Source organism: Heloderma suspectum, chromosome 4 (genome assembly GCF_057233095.1).
Source record: "Heloderma suspectum isolate Gila_16-S chromosome 4, 16-S_ref, whole genome shotgun sequence".
Classification (NCBI taxonomy): Eukaryota; Metazoa; Chordata; class Lepidosauria; order Squamata; family Helodermatidae; genus Heloderma; species Heloderma suspectum.
Genome location: NC_139461.1, coordinates 166,503,243 through 166,520,354, shown reverse-complemented (window position 1 = coordinate 166,520,354; position 17,112 = coordinate 166,503,243). Strand labels below are relative to the sequence as shown.

The 17,112-nt window shown below is 46.1% G+C and overlaps 1 protein-coding gene across 1 annotated transcript; it reads left to right on the top strand.

Annotated features, from left to right (window-relative positions):
* Positions 1 to 6,994: 6,994 nt before the first annotated feature.
* CCDC190 (coiled-coil domain containing 190) lies at positions 6,995 to 12,004 on the top strand. Its single transcript, XM_084851610.1, has 3 exons — positions 6,995 to 7,173; positions 7,844 to 7,963; positions 11,413 to 12,004. Exons 1-3 carry the CDS (start codon positions 6,995 to 6,997, stop codon positions 12,002 to 12,004), a joined length of 891 nt encoding a protein of 296 aa, XP_084707736.1.
* The last annotated feature ends 5,108 nt before the right edge of the window (positions 12,005 to 17,112 follow it).

Genomic DNA, 17,112 nt, shown 5'->3' with positions numbered 1-17,112 from the left:
TGTGCCGATTTCTTCCTCAGTTTAGCGTGACCTGTTCTATCTCCTTGCAGTGGACTGGGGGATGGAATTCTTGTGGAAACATAGCTGCAGAACTTTTTGCAACTCACCCCCAACTCTTAACCTTTGCTTTTTAGAGTGCTGCTGCAAGAATGCAAGTTCTTAATGGTTAGTGCCTGTGACTGTTTTTAGAACTTCAAAAAAGTTGGTTTTTGTGTCCCGGCACCCTCTGTATCACTCCAGTAAGTGTGCTTAGGTGGACTTTTTCAGTGGCAGGCACTAACAAGGCTAAACTCACCACTGCAGCATTTGTCCTGCTGTTTTGTGACCTATTTCTTTTTTAACATTTCGTTCGTGGCTGAAGCATTTTGTAATGTGCATCTACAGTGGGGAGAACCCAGCAGGAGGTTCACCTGCACAAGCTCCATTTCATTTCATTTTGTTTCATCTTCATTTATTACATTTCTATACTGCCCAATAGCCACTGCTTTCTGGGTGGTTTACAGAGAATAAAAACCTTAAGAATACAGTATACATAGTAAAAAAACTGTTTACATACAAATATAAACAGACAGTACACATGCACACGTGCTCATGTGCACGCACGCACGCAGCGCACGCACACACACGCATAAATACATACATTCTAAACAATCAACAATAAGCAAATCCTGGACCTGATTAAAACCTTATCATATGCTCCCAAATGCCTGAGAGTAGAAGAAGGTCTTAAGCTGGTGCTGAAAATATAACTATGTTGGTGCCAGGTGGGCCCTACTGGGAAGATCATTCCATAACTGGGGGCCACCGCTGAGAAGGCCCTCTCCCTTGTTGCCACCTTCTGAGCCTTCCTTGGGGGAGGCACCTGGAAGGGTGTCTTAGATGAAGAGTATACCATATGGGTAGGTTCATGCTGGGACAAGAGAGGCGCTTTGTCACATATTGTGGTCCCAAGCTGTGTAAGGCTTTATAGGACAAAAACAGCACTTTGACTCAGGCTCCAAAATATACAGGCAGGCAGTGCAAGTGGGCCATAACTGGTGTTATATGTTCAGACTTTCTTATCCCTGTTATCAATCTGGCTGCCACATTTTGCAGAAGCTGCATCTTCTGAACTGTCTTCAAGGGCAGCCCCACATTGCAGTAATCTAACTTGGAAGTTACCAGGTTATTCCTGTCCAAATAGGGGCATAGCTGGGCCACCAACCAAAGTTGATAGAAGGCACTCTGTGCCACTGAGGCCATCTGAACTTCAAGTGAAAAAGATGGCTCCAGGAGAACCCCCAAGAACCCTATTGCTATGCATGGGAGCTGGGCAAGAGAACAGAAAGAAAGAAAGAAAGAAAGAAAGAAAGAAAGAAAGAAAGAAAGAAAGAAAGAAAAGATTGTGAAGGGGTCATCCATGATCCCTCTGCAACATAGGATGTGTTTCCACCAGCGATTTACTCCAACTTGCCTGTGCCGTGGGGTGTCTGTGGTTTCATGACATCGTGGCCATTAGACCCCAGTGTCGTATTTTAAGGCTGAAAAACCGCTTCTTCTGAGACTGCTTATAGTCTGACTTTTCCCGGTTATGGCAGCTCCATTACTGACCTGTTTCCACAATCGCACTGGGTTCGCTATCTTAGCCCTGCCCATGGGGCATGTAACCCGGCTTTTGCGGGTGTGTCGCTCTGACCTCAGTGAGCCAACCCTTTCCCTCCCTGTTTTCTGGAAGTTTCATTGCCGTTTTGGAGCAGGGTGCCCAGGATGCCGAGGGGCCAACTTTTAAAACATCATTGAAAATAAGCACTAGAACACAGCCCATGACCCCAGTCAAGGGGTGTTTTCTCCCATTGTGCTGAATGAGGCTGCCCTCTCAATGACCACAGAAATGGCAGAGAAGCCCCTCAGTTGACATCAAAGCCTTCAGTTCTTGAAATGCAATTAAGATTAAGCGTTTCTCTAGGCTTCAATTCATTGCCTTAGGACGTAACTCCTTCACAGCTTCCAAATAGAGATCCTGCGTGTTAAAATGGAGACTGGTTTCAGTCTCTTTCCCACAACTAACCCATTAGTGTCTCCTCAGAATAACTCCCATTGCTGTGGATGAGGCTGATTCCCCCCTCCCCGAATTGAAATGGCACACGTTCAAGGCCAATTGCTTAAATGCATTTAAGCAGCCAAGCCAGGCTCCAGTGAATTGAGCTATCCTGCGGGTTACAATTGGGGCTGAATTCTGTCTTTGTCTTTACTATTCTCTTTCCCACAACAAACCCATTAGTGTCTCCTCAGAAGTAACTCCCATCATGCTGAATTAGGCTTGCCTTTGAATGCCTACATCAGAACTTACAGTGATTCCCCCTCAATTGAAATGGCACACTTTTAAGCCCAATTCCTTAAATGCGATTAAGCACGATCTCCAGGCTTCAGTCCATTGCCTTAGGACGTAACTCCTTCACAGCTTCCAAACAGAGATCCTGTGCGTTAAAATGGGGGCTGGTTTTGCTCTTTCCCACAATAAACTCATTACTGTCTTGTCAGAAGTAACTCCCATTGTGGTCAATGAGGTCCTCTGTGTTAAAATGGGGGCTGGTTTCTGTCTTTGTGTTCTCCTCCTCCCTTTCCCAGCACAAGCATATGTGTGTCTACTTGGAAGTAATTCCCATTGTGCTCAATGAGGCTTGTTCCTGAAATGCAGGTACATCTGGACTTTCAGGGGAAAGGAGAAAGGGGGGGGAGAAGGGAAAAGCCTTTTTAAAAATCCTGTACTCCTCCATTAGCTTCTCCTTCTGTTGACCTGGAAACACTGCTGAGGAGGCAGGAACACTGAAGTTGTGTGAAGGAGAGCAGGAGAAGATCCTGGAGGGAGCAGTCAGGCAGAGATGAAAAAATGCACATATAAGCACCCATTTTAGGGGAAAGAAGGTGTAAAGGGGTGTGGGATGCTCCAGACACAGCGCTTTGATTTTTCGTCACTTCATTAATGCACAGTTGCGTTTTAAATCCCTGTTTCAGGGGCAACAAGGAAGGTTTAAAGGGGGGGCGGGATGCTCCAGACACAGTGCTTTGAGTTTTCGCTCCTTCTCTAAAGCAAACCAAAAGGGCTGGGAAGGCAAGGAGGAGACTGGCCAGACCAGGAAACTTCAGCGGGGCAGAGGGGGCGAGGAAGTGGGGAATCGGAAACGGGAGGAAAACAGACGGGGTAAGCAGACCCAGCCCACTCCAAAAAGGCTCCACCCAGCCATCAAGAGAAGAACGCGATTAGGGCTCCGTGAAAACAGCGCAGCCCGCCAGGGTACAACGCTGATAGACCGGGTCCTTTTGGGACATGGAAACACGTGCGAGAGAAAACGCACTTGGGGAAACAGCGCAACGAAGTTGGAAAAGAAGCGAAGGCGATAGTGTGGAAACACACCTATAGTTGTATGTCCCCCGCTGGCAACAAGGTTAATCTCCAGTCCATTGCATGGGGGAAGGATTTACAGAATGGCCCTGGCTGAGCTACCAGTACTTTAGGGCTTGCTTTGTGCTATTTTTTAAAACTATAAAATCTGCGTAGTTTTCTGGCATCTGCCAAGGCCCTTCTTGATGATTCCACCTCATGTCTGTTTCCTATTTGAAGAGCTGTTTCTTGTGGGCTCTTCCCCTGAGTCAAGTAGCTCCCTTTCCTTAGCTTCTGCCTTCTAGGCAACAAGCCAGCAACAGCCACAATGGGATTTTCATGTGGGGCCGACTCCTCTACTCCTCCACCCTGCCGGCTTCATTGCACATTGGGGCTGACTTCACTTGCCCTCCAAGCAGCCTGAGCTGTGGGAAGCTGTGTGGCTCTCGCTTTCATAATTTCTGGAGCTTTCTGGGTTTGTCCCCCCTCCCCCCCCCACCTTTTGGGAGGCAAGCAAGCAAATGACAGAAAACACCAAAGCTATGGCTGTCTTTTAATATAATCAATCTTCCTTTGCTTTTTGGATCTTGCTGTGGTGACAGTTCCTCAGCCAGGCAGCTTCAGGTTCATTGTCCTGTGCAGAAGAACTCTCTTCATCACAACAACAATCCTGCAACTGTAAGTGCTGCTGCTATTCACCATTGCTTATAAGAAATGCACTTTTGAATCCACTCTATCCAAATCTGCCCCAATCGGGCAGAACCATGTTCTTTAATGAAGCTGTTCCTGAACTAGCCTGTCCTAGTATCCTGAGCCACTTTACCTGCTCATGCTGCCATGCCACCGGTTTCTTTCCTAAATGGTCCCTGATCCCAGAGCTCTTCCTCTCACTCTGCTCACCGCAACTCTGCTTTGCTTGCCTACTGGCTTTGCATGTCTTCTGGGGGTGGGGGAACTGTGGAATGTCTTTGTTCTGTATTGCAATGGCATAACCACATACACCTGAAGGAATGAAGTGATCTAGAGTCAGGGCATATCCTAGCACCCAGTAATGGCTCCCTGAGAAGAGCATGGGACATACAAGTAAATAACTCAAGGAAGTCAGCACAGGCATAACAGGTTCAGCACCATATGCCTGTGCATTAAAGAGGGTATGTCAACACAAAGATTTACTTTTTAGTATTACACAACAGAGTTAACATTACGTGTTAACTATGGTTTAGGTAACACCCCTTCTCATAGCAACCCTATCTGGAGAACACAACAGAAACAGGTCCCCCATTCAGAGTTCAGCCATCCCTGGACTGTTCCGTTTCTTTCTCCAGACTTTGGGCAAAAGGTAGTTTCCCACAAACAGATTTGCAGCTTGATCCTGTGTCTGTTTATTCAGAAGCAAGTCCCACTGAGCTCAGGAGGGTTTACTCTCAAGTGAGTGTGCATCGGACTGTGTGTGTTCCTGGAATTCAAAATGTATTGAATCTGTTTTCTTGTACGGAAATTAGGAAGGTCTAGTACATCCAACCCTCCTATTATCAGTCAACGGAAGGACCTCAGAGATGGTATTGGTAACTTCTGTTTTTGCTGAATGTGTATTGAAAGTTTTGACTGTATCTCTTTTGTATGGTTTTAATCTTGTATGCTGCCTTGAGAGGGTTCGACCTTTACAGGTGGCTTAGAATAATTTTAAATGAATAAATAAAATAAACACTCTGAGACCATTCCTAGTGAGAGAATGATAGCCAAGCCTGGATTTTCTGTAGAGTTCTGCAAGAGGGTCTAGCCAAGGCCAGCAGCTCACTGCTCGAATGAGTGCTGCTTGTTCTGTTCTAATGCTGCTGCTACTGATTGCATCCTGCAAATCTTAAAAGATTCAGACACTCCATAAATACAAAGACAAGACTTCCATGGTGGGACATAAGTTTGCATTAAGATTCTTAAGCATAATCTGCTGCAATTTAGCTTCATTTTTGCCCTCATGGTAATGGACTTGCTGAACTGGAGGATAGGTAGATCTTATCCTCTGCACCTGTAAGTCTGAAAGCTGGTGCAGTATAGTGATTTAGAATCCCATCCTATGCATGTTTAGACAGAAAAAAGTCCTACAATTTCCAGTATTCCCCAGCCAGCCCTGCTGGCTGGGCGATGCTGAGAATTATAGAATTATAGAATTTTTTCTGTCTAAACATGCATACAATTGTGTCCTAAGAGAGCAATCCTATGGCCCTTCGACATTGTCTGAGGGGCCATAGGATAGTGGGGATTCCCCCCGCCAAGATTGGAGACAGCATTCCAACCTCGGAAGGAGGAGTTGGAGATCCAACTGCCCCCCTTCCCCCGCAGCTGACATGGAAAGAACTGCACCAGCTGGCCTCTGAGGTCAGAAAATCAACCTTGGAGAAGGGGAAAAGGGGGCCTTCTTATGGGAAGGGAGGGTACCAGAGAGGCCAGGATATGAGCCTGAGCTATCCCTCCCTCTCTGAAGTGCCATTGCTAGTGAAAAAGCCCATCTAGTGAAAAACGCAATGATCAGGGGGTTGGATTCGATGGCCTTGTAAGCCCCTTCCAACCCTACTATTCTATGATTCTATGATCAGAGGACAGTGTGGTGAAGATTGCCTCTGCCACTCCTCCCACCCTGTTGGCTTCAGCCCAGCAGGGCATTGGATACATGTAACCCTCCAAGTTCAGAGGCTTCTATCTTGTGAGGGCACAATCCATAGGATTGCACCTTAGGAATGTAAGCTGTGAGCCATGAAATCCCTGATTCAAATCTATAACCACACAAGGTGGATTTAAACAAATGCCTTTCCCTTGGTTTCCAATTCCCATCTGCAATACAGGAATAATAGTATTACCATTCCTTACAGGATTACTGAAAGATTAGTGAGATAATGTGAGTTACACCGGGTGTAGCACTTAGCAGAGTTCCCAGCATGCTGGAGGAAGGGGACAGGGAAGTTAACGTCACAACCCCTGTGCCTCCTGAAAAGCTGCTCTGGAGGGCTGGGGGACTCTCCAGAGCAGCAGGAGCGGTGTTGTAAGGGGCTGCAGGGGGGAGGGAGAATCGGCAAAGATTACCTCCCCTCCCCCTTCCTCCATTGGATGGAAGGACTCCCACTGTTCATGGAATTGCCAGTCTGGCTTCAGCCCAATGTATGGCAAGGGCTTTGAACACCCCAAAATGTTATGTAAATACTGGGTTGTATTAAAACTGCTGACAGAAGAATGTCTGAAAAAAGTGACAGTGGGAGCTGGGACATTACCTTTCTGTAGAAGATAACCATGTCAAACCATTAATACACTCTGTATGTTCTGGGGTTGAGCCCTGCCTTCGAAAGGTTCTGAATCTGTTGAGCCAAGTCCTTATGCCAGCTTAGATAAAGCCTTCGTGGGGGCTGGGGGGGAGTGTCAAATTTACCTCTTTTGGATTAGGGCAGTTGGGATATGCTGTCCCAAAGGAAAGAGCATGGGGTGCTGATCTTGCCAAATCTCCTTTCATTTCCTCTAAAGGTGCCATCAATCTTCAGAAACATGACTTGGAGGGGTGGGAGTGAGTGACTGTCACCAGGAGTTTGCCTTTTTCTCTCTCTGGGGCAAGCATCAAGAGGACGCCTGGGGCAGCCAAGGATGGACATGGCAGAGGGAGAGGCCCCAAGGCGCTGGGAGGCAGAGAGGCGGGATGTCAAGAGGGCCGAGGCCAGGCTCAGCCATGGACTGCGGAACTTAGAAGAAGCCCGGCTTTCCTATTTGAACTCAGTGACCAAGGAACAGAGGCGCCTCAAGCAGGAACTCCTGAAGTTGCAGAAAAGTGAGGATCAGTTTGTCTCTCACCCAACACAATGACAAACAATGCAAGGATACAACAGTTAGAATTAATTTGTTTTGCAGAGTTTGACCAGTATCATTCCTTCAGGAAAGCCCTGTGGCCCCAGATGTCCTGATCCATCAAGGGAAGAAGCAGGCTTCCATGTGAGCCAATGTGGTTGGTTACTCATCTAGATGGACGTTTACATTGCAGTGTTCAGCCAAGTCCACCAAACTGACTGGATACATCTTTTGGATGCAGAAGGGGGGCACTCATTGCATGTAACTAGTTGAGGACAGGAAGGCCTGGCGTGCTATGGTCCATGGGGTCACGAAGAGTCGGACACGACTTAACGAATGAACAACAACAGTTGCCCATGAGTAGGGCTAGATTAGGACCATAAAGATTGACATTATGGTCCTAATCTAGCCCTAATTGTGGACAACTAGTTGCATGCAGTTTTGAGGACACGCCATATCTTGTGTGTGTGCGCATGCAAGCGTGCATGCATGCAGTTTACTCATTTGCCACAGGAGATCCAGAAGTTTTCCTTCAAAGTATCAAAAATAACTGGCTATGTGTCTACTGCATATTGTCTAGTTTGGCTCCAAAGTTCCTGTCTGGGGTGTTTAATTCATCAGTATTCGTATACCTATTATTATGCTCCTTTTTTCCCCAGGCCGCCCCAAGCAGAAACTCTCAGTGGACACTGGACATCTTAGCATCAAACTGGCTCTCCCTCTACTGTCCCCTCAGGCAGGGCAGGATTACAGTTGCTCCCATGATGCAGCACTGCGGTAAGGATGGATGCCCAAAGGGTTTCACTTCAGATCCCTAAAAATGGGATGCAGGCCTCTAAGAACTGGAAATCTTTCAGATTCTGTATACTTATGACCTCAGGTTTCATGCTAGTTGGCTACCACCAGGCCCATAGCCAGAAATGTAGTGGCAGGGGGCCAGGTTATACAGCGATGGCATCCTGTCAGTGAAGAACAGTAAGGGCCAACATTACAAGTAGGCTAAGGCTACACTTACCTGGGAACAAGCCCTGCTGGGACTTGTACCTGAGTAAATTTGGATAGGATTGTGCTTGAAGTGATTTTAGGAATTATTTAAATCAAATCAATAGATTAATCTTTTTTTTATGGGGGCTATAATTTGCCAAACATCCCAGTGACTTTTTATTCAGTGCCTAGAACACTAGAAGGTGGGAACAGTATCCTTATTTAGCAATTGGGTAAATACTACCTGGAGAGTTTGTCTTACTCTGTAAATATAAGGGTGAGAGCTGACCTTTAATTTTGGTTAAGCTGAACATTCAGGGAAGATTGGAATCCCCCACTTCCCAGGCACCTACCTTCCCTTCCCACTCAACCACCTATAGCCCTGGATACCAACCAGCTGTAATAGGTACCAGAGAAAGAAAGCTTCAAGGTAGTATTCTAACTGGTGAGCCCTGACCACTCACAGCATTTGTTGCAGAGTAGAACAAATGTCCCTGAGGTGGGAAGCCTGTGTCTGGAATGTGCTACTTCAAAATGCAGGTGGTGTCCTACACACTGTTCCTCCATACAAAATATTCTCTTCACAAAAAAAGGCAGTGTGGCATCGAGAAGGGTCCTGACCTAGCCTTCTCCTTGACATAAGAGTTTTCTAGGTGCAGGGAATATTTTGTATGAAAGAGCATTCAGTTGTACAAGTCTCCACCTGAACTTTGAACTGGTACACTTCAAACACAGGTACACCATCTCAGTGAGAATGAAGCCTCTAATGCACCTGCCGGCTGGGCTGCTGTGTGTCGACTACTGTGTCTATTACAGAGGTAGCAGAGGTTCTCCAAGCTAGCTGGTAGGACAGGGAAGGAAGGGTAGCTGTAGAGGATACAGCTTACAAAAGTAAATACCATGTGTAAAATTTGAATCCAGATCTGTACATTTCAGGGCCAGCACTCCCACAAAGCAGGGTGAATCCCCCACCTCAGACAGTGGTGGGGGAGGAGCGGCAAATTGCATGCTTCCAGGAGTGACCCCCGTGGGTGTGCGCCTGGGCGGGTGGGAGCTCCAAAGAACCCTGCCAGCTGCTCTCCCACTGTGGCATTTGCCTCTCAGGGCAATCCAGAGGGCAGGTGGACAATCAGAAAAGCCACTTTGAGCATAAAAGAGTCCTCAGAGCCAGGCATTTGGGCCTTGCTGGCTCTCTGAAGAGCTGCGCTGGTTGCTTTTTACAGTTGATGGCGTTCTTTGGAGAGCACCAACGGCAGCAATGGGAGGGTGGGTGGGTGATCTGGCAGATACAGCAGGGGTGGGCTGTGAGACACATGGGGGTGGGTGGTGTGAGTGTGCTCTCCCACCTCATGGGACAGGAGAGCTTTGACCAGCTCTGGTACATTTCATTGCCTTTCATCCCAATTTAATTGTGTGTGTGCGCACGTACAAAATCTGCACTTCTAAATTCAAGATTTGGATAGAAAAACATGTATGACAAATTCAAGAACTTTTAGGGGAAGATTTTGAATTTTGTCTCCATCATCCACATTTTCATCACTGAATTCAAGACTTGGCCCACATAAATTCATGTTTATCCCATCACAAGAAGGCTAGAAACTTACTACTTTTGAAACAGGCACACTCAGACTCAGCATTGAATGGAGCAGTTCAGATGTACCATTAAACCATGGTTTAGCATTATGAAAATGTGCATGCACAATCTTTGGGCTTGCACACTCTCCTTTCCCCTTCCCTCCTCCTTCAAATGCAAGAAGAGGGCATTTAAAGCTTCTGGTTGTAGTTTTTAACAAACTGCAGTTTCCTGTTATATCTGAATATGGGAAACTATTCTTTGTTCTAACCACAGTTAGTTTAATCAAAGCACAATCAAACTGTGGTTTCAGATTCTGATTTGTTAACTGTGGTTAGAACAAACCTCTTATATTTGGACAAAACAGGAAACTGTGATGAATTCAAAACTGCAACTGGAAGCTTAAACCTCCTCCTTTTACACACTGAGGAGGAGGGACGGGGGACTGTGCAAGCCTGAGACTCATGCCTGTTTGTCCTTTGCAATAAACCATGAACTGGGTCACCCATGTAGCAGCAACCTCAGGTTTCCCACAAAGAGTACATAAAACAGGGAGCAGCAGCCTCTCTTAGCACTCTCTTGATTGTGCAAACACATACATACTTTTAAAAAGATGTGAAGAGACCCTCAGATTTTGCATTAGAGGTTGCACTCCACTATAACTGTGCACAAAAGGCCTCTCATAATTCTCCACCCTATTCTCTTCCATGGGGAGGAGAAATTCTCAGAGGTGGGGTTCAGCATTGGCAGGTCTCGCAGCATAGCTTCTTCCTTTTTTTCTAAGGGTTTTTTGCATTGCCACTCCAAGTGGCAGCAGCAACAACTGTGTTGGCAGCCTGGTTACCATTTCCACCCTCCACAATGTCCCAGACCTGGCATCATTCCAGGGCAGTGTGTGTGTTGTGGGGAGAAGGTGGCCACCACACACAAAAATGGAGAAAATTCTGCAAAGTGGCTTTCTATTTCTAGGGGTGGAAAGAAAAAGAAACCTTTCAGAATTGTTGTCAGAAAAATGTCGCCTGATAAATTTTGGCTTGGCTCTAGTTGTCATTTTTCAGGGTTGAGCACCTTCCTCAAGGTCTCCCAAGTGTTACATTTCTGAGGGGTGATCTTGCCTGTAATGCTGAAGCTTATAAAATACTGCTCCTTTCACACAAGCCCTGTAGGGTGTAAGGGGGGCAATGTTTTGTCCACCTCCAGGGAGTACTCTGCAGGCAGCATGTTAACTTGACTCATGTTTTATGTTCTGTTATTACATGATATTTTAAGCTATGCTGGTTGTAATGGCTATTTGTCATATACAATGAAATTTTTGACTGACTGACTGGAGCGACTGCTGGGCCCAAATCCGTCCTCCAATTTCCCAGATGTTTTCTTCCCCTATAAAAGAGGGTTGTTTTTCTACTTCATCCTTAGGACACTTTTGAATTATTTTGGTGTTATTCCTCCTGGAACATTTTTTTGAAAGCAGTTTCTTTTCTTTCTAATTCCATGGGAATGGTTAAAAAGATGTGGAAAATATTTTCAGCACAGCACTACTCAACACTCAGCAGCATGTGGCCTTCTAGGTCATTTGATGATGGCAGTTTCTGTATACTTGTGGTATGTGGAACTGGAGCAAAAGAACTCTGCTTAGGCAAGGGCTGCATTACTCCTTCTTCTTTTCTAGATCCAGGAGGAAAACCTTGCCTAAGGCAGGAGGGCTTTCAGGGGCAAGCCAGTTGTCCTTGCATCTCCAAACACTCAACAGTGAAGTCTCAGGATGTGACAAGGACAGAAAGGAGCACTTGCCACCCTTGAAGGCCAAAGACCAAAACACCACTGATGACAGAGACATGGCCACCCTTAAACACTCCATCACCAAGCAGCTGAACATCTCGGCAGAGTCTGTGGAGAAAGAGGAAATCGATAGCACAGAAGATGGAAGGAAAGAGCCCACAAAGGAAGCACCTAGAGATGTTGGAGGCAAAGGCACCCCCACCACCAAGCCCGTGAATCTCCCACCAAAACGAAGACCTTCCCTTGGTCATGAGAGGCTGATCATGGATCCAGAGGCCTATGCTGCAGATGGATGCCTCAGGACCATGTACAGCCGGCCAGATTTCCTCAAGTCCTACGCTGAAGCTAGGAAAGCCCGCTACATCCGGCACAAGAACATTCCAGCCTGGGAAAAGGAGCTCAGCCTCCAGGATATATTTGGGCACAAAAAGACCAGAGAGCATTCCCTTCATGAGCATGCTGTGGTGAAACCAAAGCCCTAAATCAGGGATAGGCAATCTGTGGCCCTTCAGATGTTTTGGCCTACAAATGCCATCAGCCTTAGCTAGCATAGCCAATGGTGAGGAGTCATGGGGGTTGAAGGCCAACAAATCTGGAGGGCCACAAGTTGCCCACCCCTGCCCAAAATGGAAGCACTTTGGGCCTAGTCAAGGAAGGCCAGACTTTGCAAATTAAAGCACAAGACACTTCTACAGAACGTAGCAAAGAACCTAAGACCATCAGCCTAAAGCAAGTATGCACAACTTGCAACATATTAAGCCAAACACAGCCTAACAGCTGTGTGCTATAATTTGCCAGGTGCCTGGCACTCTACCTCCTTTTGAGGTCACAAGCAGGCAGCCAAAAAACGGTGGTTTATCAAGCCCCTATTGGGCCATCATACAGGAGAAACCAAAGGAGGGAAGACACCAGTAATGGGGCGGCGGGGGCGGGGAGATGAAATCTCAAGCTGCACAAAAATATTTAGTTGGCCCAACACATTTCAAAATATACTTCTCCAGGGGCACTACAAATAAGAACAATGAACACTTGGATAAACTCATGGTAGTCAGACCCTGGATTATTTGGTTACAGGCACACTTCAGAACCCAGCACTGTACTTTTTTTAAGGCCAGTAAGGGCTTTTTAAAGGGCTTTTTTAAAGGCCACTGTACTGACATCAGGCAATTTTAAACATCTATTTTGTTTAGTTCTTATTTGCACTGTGGAATATTTACATATTTTAGCATATTTTTATACTAATGTTACAAAAGCTTTTATGAGACTTGTCCTTTTTTATTGATCTTTTAATGCAGCCTTCCTCAATTTGGTGCTGTATGGATGTTTTGGATTAGAATCTCCATAATCTCTGGCCACTGGCCATACTGGCTGGAGCTGATGGGAATTGTAGTCCAAAACATCTGGAAGGCAACAGTTTGGAGAAAGCTAATGATATCAATTTCACCCTTATCATTATATTGTATAATTTTAATAGAATTATCTTATATAAAATGTTAAATGTTATTTGTAGTGCTCATGAAAAAGTGTAATTCCAAACACTTCAGGCCAATAAAATCCTGATATCTGTGCAGGCTTGGTGGCCATGATACATGGCAGCCTAGCCTAATTTTTTATTTTATTATTCTATTTTAAAGATTTAAAAGCTGCATTTTAGGGTGTACAAAGGCAGTGTACAAAGTTTAAAACCACAAAACACAATGATTTAAACAATAAAATAACGATAACCTATTCACCATTAAAACCAGATAACGCTGAATACAGAACAACACCCAGTAAAGTCCTAACTCAATTATAAGCCAAAGTAAAGGGAGCAATCCTATGGCCGCTAGACAGCAGCTAGACAGCCATAGGATACGCTGTTTTCCAGGAACCGACCTCACAGCTCATGCTGCTGCCAGGTCGGTTCCTGGAAAACCAACCTCCCCGCATCCTCTGCGCTCGCAAGAGGAGTGCGGAGGGGCCAGAAAGGGGCGTGGCTGGGGGCATTCCAGGGCAGAGAGATCGTAACTGCCTGTATGACACATCCAACGTGTCGTACAGCAGCCTCCTTCCCTGCTCTGTGCTCCTGCGGCTAGACAGCCGCAATTGGCTGTCTAGCAGAAAAAGCAGGTCAGGAGAAGCGTGGAGGGAACAATCCCCTCCATGCTTCTCCTGCTCTGCTTTGGATAGGCGGTCACCTCCAAGTTCGGAGGTGGCCGCCTATCTCGATAGGATTGCACCCTAAGTCTTTAGGGCCTTCTTGAAGGCCTGCAATGATAGCGCCTGGCAGACATCAACTGGAAAAGAGTTCCACAAGTGGGGAGGGGGCACTACCAAGAACACCCTGTCACTTGTGCTTGCCATCCTAGTTGCTTTGATAGGCGGCCACACAAGCAGGGCCTCAGAGGGCAAGCAGGTTGTGTGAAGGCAGCTCTTCGCGTAACCTGAACCCAATTATTTTTCAGGGTTTTAAAGGCCAATACAGCACTTTAAATTGGACCTGGAAATGCACTGGAAACCAGCTGATATAAATTAGGTGTTTCATGTTCCACCCACCTGGCACCTACCAGTACTCCAGTGGCCACATTTTGTACCAGTTGGTTTCCAAATCATCTTTAAAGGCAGCATCACATAGAGCATCTTACAGTAATACAGCATGGGTAACTGAAGGAAGGTCCGTCTCCTTCAGGAAGGGTCACAGTTTGTATATCAGCCTAATGTAGTATTTATTTTTTATTTATTGCATTTATACCCCGCCTTTTTTCCTCTTGCAAGGAACCCACTCCTTGCAAGGAACCCACTAAAAAGCACTCCTGGCCATTGCTGCTACCTGAGCTTCCCCAGTTGGCATCAGTTCCAGGAAAACTCCTGAACAGTGTATTAGGTTTGGAGGTGCAACCCTGGGCCTGTTTCCACAAGCGATTTACTCCGAACTGGCTGCGTGTGGCGGTCGTTAGGGATACATGATGTCGTGGCCATCCAGCAGCTTATTGTGGAAAAACTGGATTTCTTGAGACTGCGTATGGTCTGATTCTTTCAGCTCGTCTGCGCTTCTGTTGTGGTGTACAGCAACCCTCCACATTTACTCCAGTATGTTAGCCCTGCCCAGAGGTGTACTTTTCACCATGACCCCGGTCAAGGGATGTTTCCCCAATGTTTTCCCCGCCTGTTTCCCTGATGTTTCCACCATTTCCTGGCTGGCAACCAGAGTTCTTTTTTTTTTAAAGCAAAGGGTTAAACTGAAACAGCGCTTTAGCGTGACATCACGAACCTGAAGTAAGCACTCCACATTCACCAGCAGCCAACTGTGAACTGTGCATTTAAAAGTTGTTACTCTGTAAGGTACTAATGCTTACACTACTAAAAGTGCCACAGGGTGGCATGTGGATCTTTAAGTTCCTGGCCAGCTTGCAGTTCCAGAAATAGTTACCGCAGAATCCTCAGTTGCGCATTTAGAAAACATCACTATCACAATTTTTTCACAATAGCGAATAAAGCCCGTCTCCAGCACATTTCTACCCCCACTCTCTCACTATAACACTATTGCACATTTCTCAGTATCTCACTTTCACTGTACCCTATCTCAAAATAACACGATCACGCATTTGCACTATCGTGCGATAGTGCATTAGTTCAGGGGTTCCTGCTAACTCCCATTGTAGTCAATGAGGCTTGTTCCCAAAATTGCACTATCATGCATTTGTGCTATCACACATTTATTCAGGGGTACCTACCAATGCAGAAGCCCGGTTTTTTAGAGTGAAAGGGAAAAAATGGGCAGAATCGGGCACAGGTCGGGGAAGTCTACTCAGATGTAACTCCCACTGCGGTGAATGAGGCTTGTTTCCAAATTTCCTGAGACTGCCATTAAGCCAAAAACACTAAGTAGACCCAGAATACATCATGTATTGATCAAGTGGAAGGCATAGTAAGTCCCCTAATGGCTGTGAAGCTCTGTTTCCAAAGCTGGGTGTCTCTGCTGTTTGGTTCAAGACCTTTCAGAAGTAATTAATGCCAGCTTCAATCCTTTGTATCATCACCTAACTGGAGTTTCAGGGGGCAGAAGGGGAGTAGAACCTGGAGGGGGAAGCCTCTCTGATTGGTTGAGCAGCCCCTGCCAGTCTGATGACGTTCACTTCCAATCCCCCCACCCCACCCAGAAGTATAATTCTGTCAGCGACCTATAAGGTGAGGTGCACTCCTTCATAGAGCCCTGCGCGGAGCCATGCTGATTCCATGAAAAATCTGGTATTCCTCCATTTGCTTCACCTTTCCATTGTTGTGGAAACACAGCCCTAGTCTACAACCGGTTGCAAATCTCCATTCAGAGCAGTTGGTTTCCCTGCCCACAGTACCTCCAATTTGTCTGGATTAGTTTTCACCTTGTTCGCTGACACAGAAGATAAATTCTGAGACTGAGCACAAATGATATGCAACATAGGAATGTTTCACAGTTTATTTTATGATGATCACCCCATTTCTATCTTGCATTTCTTTAGACATAGTTCTTGGATTGATTGACAGAACTGTTGGCGTGGCAAAGGGGACCTAGGAAAGAGTACTTGTTTTCAGAATGGCCTCCTCCTCATTATTATTATTATTCAGGAGGCAATCCAAATGTACAGTTTTTCCTATTCCACAAGTTTATTCAGGTTAAACTGTTTGGAAATGAGCTCAGGTTAAACCATTGCATCCTTTTTGGCAGCCGCAATAGAATGATTTTATTACAGGTGTGGGCAAACATTTTGCTGCTGAGGGCTGCATGAAGCAATGGGTGGTGGGCCAGGGGGTTATGCATATACACTCTTCCCCCCACCCACCCCTGCCTCAGCATGCAGATTTAAACCTCTGATCCCTGTGTGCTGAGCTGAGGGAGAAATAAGCCCTTTGAAGCTGGGATTATGCCAGTCTTTAAAAGCAATTCTGACTTTCAAAGGCTCTCCTTGCTGGGGTAAAGAAGGGCAAGCCCCTCTTCCCACCCTGCCAAATGGCTAAAGTAAAATTAGGGAGAGAAAGTGTGTGTCTTGTTTGGCTATTGCATACGAAGGAGGCAGTCTATGTCTTTCTTGAGCATGTATATAAGCACATCAATGTGCATTTATGTTTTCTGTGTCTGTATGCTGTAAAAGGGGAAGCTTATGTTTGTATTTGAGTTTTCTATCATGGAAGAGATACAGGTCTTGTTTCCTGGAAACCATGGAAGATTATTTCCACTAAAATATGTAGCAAATGTTTTTGCATGGTTATTGTACATTGCTGACTCTCGATGTTGTGTGAGTTCAGTCTTGGGGGCAGAGTAGGAGACTCACTATGGACAGCTACTCTGGGGTCCATCATGGCTTTGACCTGGCCCTAGCTATGTGGCTCTGATATCATCACTGGCAGTGGCAGCATCATGATTTGTTGTGTGACACTGCCCCTGTTCGCTCATGATTCTCTGTGGAATGGGAGTTGTTTCTGGAACAAGTGAACATAGGTCCAAACAGATGCTTTTGTGTGGCTTCCCCACTGCCTCCTGCGCATGTACAAGCTTGAAGTTCATGTTCCTCAGCTCTTCCCTTCTGTGGTATGGATTGGTGGCTGCTGGGGATTCAAAGACCATTCTACCTCC